This window comes from Orycteropus afer, unplaced genomic scaffold (assembly GCF_000298275.1).
Source record: "Orycteropus afer afer isolate SDZICR_OR568_19922 unplaced genomic scaffold, OryAfe1.0 scaffold00001, whole genome shotgun sequence".
Taxonomy (NCBI): Eukaryota; Metazoa; Chordata; class Mammalia; order Tubulidentata; family Orycteropodidae; genus Orycteropus; species Orycteropus afer.
Window position 1 is genome coordinate 32,426,183 of NW_006921588.1, and position 10,172 is coordinate 32,436,354.

Consider the following 10,172-nt stretch of genomic DNA (forward strand, 5'->3'; position numbering starts at 1 on the left):
GGTCCAAGATTATCTTCTGTGTCTGTGTCAATTGGTTTCCCTTTTCTTTGTTGAAGAGGGTCTGCAGTCCTTCTGCCTAGTCCGCCATCTTGCTGGAACTCCTACACGTGGATGGCTTTAAAAAACAAACTTATTTACTCACAGTTTAAGAGGGTAGAAATCTGAAATCAAGGAGACAGTTCTAGGTGAAAAAAATGTTCTTTTTTTTTTGTTCAGGGGAAAGGTCTTTGTCTCTTTAGCATCTGTTTCCTGGTTCTTTGGAGATCTCCCTGTAGCTTGGCATTTATCTTTCTCCTCTTTTCTTCTTGCATTCTCTTTAGTCAAAGTTCTTGGAGTATTTGTTCAGCATACAGATTGAAAAAGTGTGGTGAAAGGATACATAATACTAGCTATCTTTAGAGAACAGATGGTCTGGATTCTTTTTCTATTTTTCTTTCCTCCTCTGCTTTGCCAGAAAGCATTCAAATATTGAATCCATTTCATCTACTGGTAGTACCTGGCCAATACAGCTTCCTTGCAGCTTGTCCACTCTTTGGCAAAAAGGAATTGAAAAGTTTGTGTTTCTTTTTTGCTCTCAAGGACCATAGCAGGTGATTTTATCGTACTCTAGTCTTTTCCAGTTTGAGCATATTCAAGATAGTAACACATTGCTCTAAAAACAACACAACGCACTGCCGTCGAGTTGCACCTGACTCATAACGATCCCTCCTTGGGTTTCTGAGGCAGTATCTCTATGGAAGCAGATTGCCCACCCTTCCTTCCAAGGAGTGTCTGGTGGGTTTGAACCATCAGCCTTCTGGTTAGCAGTCATATGCCTTAGGCACTATGCCACCAGAGCTCCCCCAAATGCACTGTCTAGAGAAGATGGAGAATAGTAGAGAAGAGATTTTCTGTAAACAATAAGAACCTATTTTGAGGACCATTCTGGTTGTTTTTGCCTACTCATAATTGGAGTCACGTTTACAAAAATAGATCAATAGGGAGTACTGAAGAATAAGTCATTTACAATGTTCACCTCAGTGTAAGGGGGTCAGCTGTAAGCTTATGTAACTCATGAATATTCCAAAGCCTTGCTTATGAGCTATTTTTCCATCTTGCCCATAGAGCAGTCATGCTCTGCCAGAACCTATAAGGAACATATTATTACAAGTCAATGAAATAATTTATCTTCAACAAGTTATAGCCTAAAGAAATGACTAAAAGTTTTCCTAATTATTGTTTAAAATTTAATATATAGAAGGAAGGTTGGGCAATCCTACTTCCGTAGTGATACTGCCTCAGAAACCCAAGGAGGGGTCGCTATGAGTCGGGGCCGACTCGACGGCACATAACAACAACAACAACATACTGAAACTAGGAACTCTGGTGGTATAGTGGTCAAGGGACTTGGCTGCTAACCAAAAGGTCAGTCGTTCAAACCCACCAGCTGCTCTGCAGAAGAAAGATGAGGTATTCTGCTTCTGTAAAGACTTACAGCCTTGGAAACCCTATGAGGGTTGCTGTGAGTCAGAACTGATTCGATGGCAGTGAGTTTGGTTTTGGATACTGAAACTAAGGAGCTCTGGTGGTACGGTGGTTAAGGCATTTGGCTTGAGCATTATTACATCAGAAGGTTGGCAATTCCAATCCATCAGCCACTCTGTGGAAGAAAGATGAGGTAATTTCTTCAGAATTTACAGCCTTGGAAACCTAATGGAGGTTGCTATGAGTTGGGATCAACTCGATGGCAGTAAGTTTGGTGTCATAGTGAAACTGAGAGCCCTGGTGGTGCAAGGGTTAAGCATTAAGCTACAATCTGAAAAGTGTTGGTTTGAATCTTCCAGTGACTCAGTGGGAGAAAAACCTGGCAATCTGTTTCCATAAAGATTATAGCCTAGAAAACTGTGGGGCAGTTCTCTGTCACATGGGGTTGCTATGGGTCAGAATCAACAACATATTGAAACTAAAATGGTATTTGTAGAGACAATGGAAAATTATTAAATGAATAATGCCAAATAACCACATCTAACTGATTGACTAAATCAATCTGGACTGGGGTGGAAGGAATGTTTTCTATACTTAACTCATCCAAACATAGCACGGTGCTTGTTTCCCTTTCCTAACAGTCAGGCATTCTATAAGTTGTGTGATTATCTAATAAGGGCTATATGCATCGCCTTACCTAGAATTAGTATTCAATTGCACCAAGTTCTCTATTTCTTTGCTAATTCATATTTTGTTATAGTGAATGCCTTATTTGTATATCTTTTAATATGATAATCGATTGTACAGGAAAAGTAGACAGGGTATAAATCATAAATAGAAGAAACAATTTTGAGCATTTACATTACAGGGCCCTGTTCTAAGGTATTTGTGTTTATTATCTCTTTTAGACTTCACATCAGGTATATGAAAAAAAAAAACCTCACTGCCGTCAAGATAATTTCGACTCATAGCAACCCCTCCTTGGGTTTCCAAGGAGGTATCACTATGGAAGTAGATTGTCCCATCTTCCTTCTGAGGAGTGGCTGGTGGGTTTGAACCACTAGCCTTCTGGTTAGCAGTCAAATGCCTTAGGCACTACACCACCAGAACTCCTCAGGTATATGCAGGTTAGTTGATTTCTTGAACCTCAATTTCCTTGTCTGTCAAGTGAGTGAAATAATAATAATACCTTCTTCATATACCTGATATAGGTAATAATAATAATAATACTCTGATACAGGTATATGAAGAAGGTATTATTATTATTTCACTCACTTGACAGACAAGGAAATTGAGGTTCAAGAAATCAACTAATCTGCCCAAGGTCACACCTATTAAATGGTGAAGCCTGAATTTCAAACCCAGGCAGTCTTATTGCAGAGCTGGAACAGTCAGCCCCTGTGCTAATTAATTACATGAGACTAACACTTGGAAGGAGCTCTGCTAGCGCAGTGCCTGAGGCACTTGACTGCTAACCAGAAGGCTGGTGGTTCAAACCCACCAGCCACTCTTCAGAGGGAAGGTTGGGCAATCTACTTGCATAGTGATACTGCCTCAGAAACCCAAGGAAAGGTCGTTATGAGTCGGGTCCGACTCAACTGCACATAACAACAACAACACTTGGACACCCCAAACATATCATTTCAAACTAAAAATGTTAAAATCTTAACATATCATGGCCCACCTCACTCATCCTCCTCCTAAACAGACCAGACCAACCTTATGTTGTTGTTATGTGCTAGTTGAGTTGGACCCGACTCATAACGACCTTTCCTTGGTTTCAGAGGCAGTATCACTACAGAAGTAGATTGTCCAATCTTCCTTCTGAAGAGTGTCTGGTGGGTTTGAACCGCCAGCTTTCTGATTAGCAGTCAAATGCCTTAGGCACTACGCCACCAGAGCTCCCTTATATACAATTTCAATTCTGCCACCAGCATCACAATTTTCTCAAACATTTAGGTAGAAACCTTGAATTGCCTCCGACTTCCCTCTTTTTAACCTGTATCTGGAACACCATCTGTTAGAGAAAGCAGGTGCCAAGAATTTTGGCCATGAAAAGTTTTCACTGGGGCAGGGACTACTAGTACTAGGTACCACGTTTTAATGTTTTTGTTTTAATTCAGATGATAAAAAACAGAATATGAGGAATTTTTTGAGTTATTAGTATTAGAAGCCAGTAAACTCCAAAACCAAACTCACTGCCATCTAGAAGATTATGACTCATAGTGACGCCCTTTGGGATTCCTACTCTGTAAATCTTTACGGAAGTAGATTGCCCAGTCTTCCTTCCATGGAGTGGCTGGTGGGTGTGAACCTCCAACCTTCTGGTTAGCAGTCAAATGCCTGAGGCACTACGCGATGGGAGCTCTTTAGAAGCCAGTAAGCAGTAATATTCCAGCCACTTCTCAATGAACAAGCTATTAAATAATGAGCGTGTTACTTGTTTTATTGTTGCTATAACTTGCTGTTTGGATTGTTAATGATAATGAAATGAAATTTAGGAGAAATACAATTAAACTATGGTATTTTTATTAGCCTTATTATTTTTAATTATCTTTACTTACTTCAACCCGATGGCAGAGTGGTTTTTTTTTTTTTTTTTTAACTAACTTAAACCTCCAGCCACTCCTCCAATCTATTTTGGTAGAGATACCACCGGAAACCCAAGGAGGGGTCGGTGTGAGTAGGAATGGAGTAGATGGCAGTGAGTTTGGATTTGAAAGCTCCAGATAGCTTCGAGAAATAAGATACATACTTCACAAAAGAATCCAATTAAAGTTTAATATTTACATTTCTAGCAGAAATTTATGACTATATTTACATTTGTGCAATCAGTGAATCACTTGTCCTGGGACAAGTCCAGGGTAGTGCTAATTGTAAGCCCTGGACTACTAGCCTAAAAGTTGGTGGCTCAAAGCCACTGAGAGGGATCTACGAAGACAGGCCTGGATATATGCTTTAAGATCACAGCCTCGAAAACCCTGTGGAGCAGTTCTACTCTGCAAAGTCTCCATGAGTTGGAATACACTCCAAAAAAAACTCACTGCTCTGGAGGCCATTCAACTCACAGCAACACCTCCTTGGTTTCCCAGGCAGTATCGCTAAGGAAGTAGATTGCCCAATCTTCCTTCAGAGGAACAACCAGCCTTCTGGCTAGCCATCAAATGCCTTAGGCACTAGGCCACCAGAGCTTTGGGAATATACTCCATGGCAACTAATAAGAACAAACAGGCACAGCTGAGATGCCAAGTGTAGCACAGAAAGAACTACGAATCCCAGAATGCCTTTCTTCTCATGTTTCGCGCAATCCCGGAAGACGACGTCAACCAATCCCTTCCTGGAGAGATTATGCTATCAGCCAATCAGAAGGCGAGTCAGCTCCCGAGAGTTGGTGGCGGGAGGCGCTCAGGATTTGAAACTGGAAGATTGTGGCGGCTGCCGGAGCATAGTCTGGAGATCGGTTGTTAACCCAAGACAGAGCAGATTTGTCGTAAAGAAGGCGGCGGCGCTCAGACCGGTCCGTGAAGGTGAGGGAGGTGGGCGTTAGGTTGGGCTCTTCGATTCGTCTGTCACGATAGGGGTTTGGGGGCGTGATGTGTGTTTCCGGAGGCGGTGTCTGTGAAATGCGGAGTCTGGAGATTTTGGGGCCGTTGGGCTTCGAGGCCTGGGTAGCAGCGAGGCTGAAGGGTTCTGGGCTTCGCTGAATGACTTGTCTGTAGCCTCCTGGGGATATTTTGAGTTAATAGAAGGTTTTAGCATCACAAGGGAACTGATGGGACCTGGAGTCGTTTTGGAAATCCTTTTACGGAGGATACCGACTCCTAGAGAGTTCAGTTGACTTGTATAAGTCCTCGACTAATTCCACTAATATTCTATCAGTCTCCATTTTAGTGCTACCTTTCTGATCTCGGGTGTGAGGAATCTTACTTATCCTTTGGTGGGGATGGGGCATTCAGAACCTTGGGATCCAGGCTGGAGTAAAAAAAAGTGTTAGCAGTCACCAATTTTATTCGTGCATAAAGGGAGTTCTCTGTACCTTGACCAGGAGGCTGTCGTTCGAACAGAACAAGGGGACACTACATGGTTTAAAATCAAGAAGGGAGTGTGTCAGGGTTGTATTCTTTCTCCACACTTATTCAATCTATATGCTGAGCAAATAATCCAAGAAGCTGGACTATATGAAGGAAAACGTGGTATCAAGATTGGAGGAAGAATCATTAACAACCTGAGATATGCAGACGATACAACTTTGCTTGCTGAAAGTGAGGATGACTTAAGGCACCTACTGATGAAGGTTGAAGAATACAGTCTGCAGTATGGATTACATCTCAACATAAAGAAAACAAAAATCCTCACAACTGGACCAATGAGCAGCATCACAATGAATGGAGAGAAGATTGAGGTTGTCAAAGAATTCACGTTGCTTGGTTCTACAATCAATGCCATGGAAGCAGCAGTCAGGACATTAGACAACATGTAGCATTGGGAAAGTCAACTGCGAAGGAACTGTTTCAAGTGCTGAGGAGCAAGGATATCTCCTTGAGGACTAAGGTGTGCCTGACACAAGCCATGATATTTCTAATCGCCTGGTATGCATGTGAGAGCTGGACAATGAATAAGGAAGACCAAAGAAGAGTTGATGCTTTTGAGTTGTGGTGCTGGCGAAGAATGCTGAAAGTACCGTGGATTGCTAAAAGAACTAACAGATCTGTCCTGGAGGAAGTGCAGCCAGAATGCTCCTTGGAAGCAAGAATGGCCAGACTTCGTCTCACCTATTTTGGTCATGTTGTAAGAAGGGACCATTCCCTGGAGAAGGATGTCATGCTTGGTAGGGTGGAGGGTCGACGAAAGAGGGGGAGGCCTTCAAGGAGATGGATTGATACGGTGGCTGCGATGATGGGCTCAAGTATAGCAGGGATTGTGGGGCTGGCGCGGGATCGGGCAGTGTTTTGTTCTGCTGTGCATGGGGTCGCTATGAGTCGGAAACGACTCGACGGCACTTAACAACAACAACAACAACAAAGGGAGTTAAGAGTCATTTACCCCAGGTCACACAGAGAGTGAGTGCTCTATGCATTTCCACTCACTTTAGGAGGTAAGAGTGTCCTATATTCTTGCTGCACATTAACCACAGTTGAGCCCCAGAGGGCTTCATCTATCTTGGAATATCTAGAGTTAAAGGTAAATTGTTAACCATTTTCTAGCATATGTGTCTACTGCCAAATTGATTGGAGTATGTGGTTGACTTGATTTCAATAAATCTTAAAAAATGTAATGCATATTCTATTTGTTTTGTAGCATTGTCTCACAAAATGATAGAGGACGAACTGGTACAGTTTGATAAAAGCATAAATGAATTTTGGAATAAATTCATAAACACTGTTAGTGACACCTCCTGTCAGATGATGGGACTAAGAGATGCCTACAAGGACTCCATGAAAGCATTTGCAGGTACTGAAAGTAAACTTGTAATATGCTATTTTTTTCAGTTTTTGTTTGCTTTTCAGTGTTATTTCAGCTGATTTGAAACTTCACTTTCTCTTTCAGAAAAGTTATCTGTGAAATTAAAGGAAGAAGACCGAATGGTTGAGATGTTTCTGGAATATCAAAATCGTACGTAACAAATTGTATTTCCCCGATATTTTTTTTTTTAGATGAAACACTTTTGTAATAAAATCCTTCACTGGAGCAAAAGAATGTACAATGTGTGTGTATATAAAATGTATATATATAATATATATACTGTTGTTGTTGTTATGTGCTGTTGAGTCAGACCTGACTCATAGCGACCCCTCTTTGGGTTTCTGAGGTGGTATCACTATGGAAGTAGATTGCCCAACCTTCCTTCCGAGGAGTGGCTGGTGGGTTTGAACTGCCAGCCTTCTGGTTAGCAGTCAAGTGCCTTAGGCACTGTGCTATACTAGGAATCAAAAATTGACTAGTCACCACTCAAGTACAACCAAAACAAAACAAAAACCAAATCCATTGCTGTGTAGTGAATTGTGACTCACAGGGACACTACAGTGCCGCATAGGGTTTCCAAGGCTGTAATCTTTACAGAAGCAGACTGCCTCATTGTTCTGCCAAAAGACTGGTGGGTTCTAAATGTCAGCCCTTCAGTTAGAACCTGAGTGCTTAACTGCTGCACCACCAGGGCTCCTTCCTAACAACAACACATAAAAAAACTAATAATTGTTTGTGTACCCACTACCCAGCTTGAAAAATAGAATATCCTTTTTTATACCACTTTCTTCTCTCACCTTCCAGAACTAACTTGTCAATATTTTGTTTAGTATTAGGTTCTTAATTGTTACATAAATAGCATAATAGATATTCTCTGCCTTTTATTAGCTATATATTTGTGAGATTCATTCATGTTAATGTGTAAATGCAAATTTGTTTTCTGGTTGGAAATCACAGACTGGGGATTTAAAAGTTGGAGCTCTCTCAGCAATTTGAGATAGAATTAGTATTCTGACAGCCTTTCCACATTTTTAATACCTTTCATGCCTTTTCTACCACCCTCCTAATTGTCCACAGCAGATCAATAGCTTTTATTGAATTCTCTCACAAAACCACAAACCAGTAGCCACAGTCCAAACTCCAGTGGAGACACTGAGCTTAGTGCCACAGTATTTCAAACAATATTACATTGAAATGGTTTTACACAGGGCATGTAATCTTTCATTTGCCACCATCTCCAATACTCTTTTGCCTGGCCTTTCCTAGTTTACTCACTGTCTTGTCCCTGAAGGCATTTGAGTTTGCAACCCCTAGTAGATTATTATACTAGATTCTTACCCATGTTTACTGTCTAAGCTGCCCTGAAGTTATGAAACCATTTCATAACTTCCCTTACCCCCTTCTGTGTAATCATAAGCAAAAAGGGAAACCTTTTTTTGGAGGTACATATATATGATAGAGTGTTATTGAGTTTGGATTCTTTAAACACTTAATTTGTAGAATCCCTAGGGATTAGAAAATTAAGTTTGAAATGGTCAGCTTTTAATTGTGAGTCTCAAAATATGCTCTTAAAGATTATCTGTAGTGTGAATATGTGCTCTAAATAGTCTGAAAGCATCAGTATTTTTGTTTTTAGAAAGATTATGCTTGTTCTTGTCAGATTATTCTTGATTATGAAGGTGCTCTTGTGGTACAGTGATTAAGGCATTCATCTGCTAACCAAAAGGTCAGTGGTTCAAACTTACCAGCCTCTCTGCAGGAGGAAGATGAGGTGATCTACTTCCTTAAAGATTTAAACCCTTGGAAACCCTATGGGACAGTTCTACTCTGTCTTATAGGGTTGCTATAGGTCAAAATTGACTGGGTGGTAGCAGGTTATACTTGAACAGAAGTATAATTTATTTAAGTTTAATTAGTTCAGTGAACATCTAACTGCTCACTTGGCAAACACAGAAGCAACGATGCACAATGTATAATCTATACATCACTCATAATTTAGTAGAGAATATAGACAGGGAAACTATAACCAAAATGCATAGTAATAGTTGCTATAAGCATAGAATGGAATAGGATGAGCTTAGAATCTGGAAGGTTTGATTTTTCTAGTAAGGACTAATACTTAATAGCTAACCCTTGCACATATACATACTATGTGCCAGGCTCTATTCTAAGCTCTTTGCATATATTGACTCTGAATTTTCACAACTCTGAAAAGTTTAGGTAATATTTTTACTCTGTTGAGACTATGCTAAAATTTGAAAGTGAATTTGCTAAATATTGGCATCTTTATAATTGAAAAACCAAACTCACAGCCATTGAGTTGATTCTGATTCATAGCAACCCCTATTAGGTTTCTGAAGCTGTAAATCTTTATGGAAGTAGATTGCCCCATCTTCCTTCCATGGAACAGCTGGTGGGTTTGAACCACTAACCTTCTGGTTAGCAACCAAATGTCTTATCCACTACGCCAACAGAACTCCTTATCTTTATAATTAGTTACTTAAAATCTTTCTCCAAATATCCAGTTCATATATGTGTCAAGACAAGTTTTATAATTTTCCAAATTGAGCCTGCATGTATCTTGATATAGATTATTCCTGAATATTTTGTTTGTTACCATTGTAAATGAGATTTTCCCTTTGAAGAATGCCAGTCTTGAGAGATGCAAAGGATTCTATGCTTAGTTAAATTTGGGAAACAGATCATGTATTTTTGTTTCGAAGATTCAACTATATCTATGAACACTATATGTTAGTGCCATTTTAGTTTTTATGTGTTATTTGATATGATTTGGTAGGTTATTTTAACTCTGGAAAAGCTCAAAAATTTTTTCAATATAAATTATGGTAATTACTTCTTTGCTTTGTGATGTTTTAGCTTACGAACAGTTTCATAGGAATGCTCTACTTTTGGATAGCAGGAAAAACTTGTACTGACCAATACCTGAGACAGCTACAAAAAAATGCCAATATTTTAGTACTTACAAGTAGTTTGGAATAGCAAAAATCAATATTGCAATCAATAACATTAGCATATACATTATTCTCATTTGTGTACTAATTACTGGTGTTATTTATGAAATCTATCAAGTTTGCTATTCATAAGGTTTTCCCTGGCCAATTCTTTGAGAAGTGGACAGCCTCTTCCTTCTTCCTAGTCTGTCTCAGTCTATAAGCTGGGCTGTTACCTGTGCACCAGGTGCATCTTGCTGGGTTTAAACACCAGAGGCTCAGCCTCAAAACTCA

The 10,172-nt window shown here is 40.0% G+C and overlaps 1 protein-coding gene across 1 annotated transcript in view; it reads left to right on the forward strand.

Annotated features, from left to right (window-relative positions):
* The first annotated feature begins 6,776 nt into the window (after positions 1-6,776).
* SPC25 (SPC25 component of NDC80 kinetochore complex) overlaps positions 6,777-10,172 on the forward strand; it is a 16,533-nt gene continuing 13,137 nt past the window's right edge. The window contains exons 1-2 of the mRNA XM_007946265.2: positions 6,777-6,915; positions 7,012-7,077. Coding sequence (XP_007944456.1) covers positions 6,777-6,915; positions 7,012-7,077 — 205 coding nt within the window. The remainder of the gene's footprint in view (positions 6,916-7,011; positions 7,078-10,172) is intronic.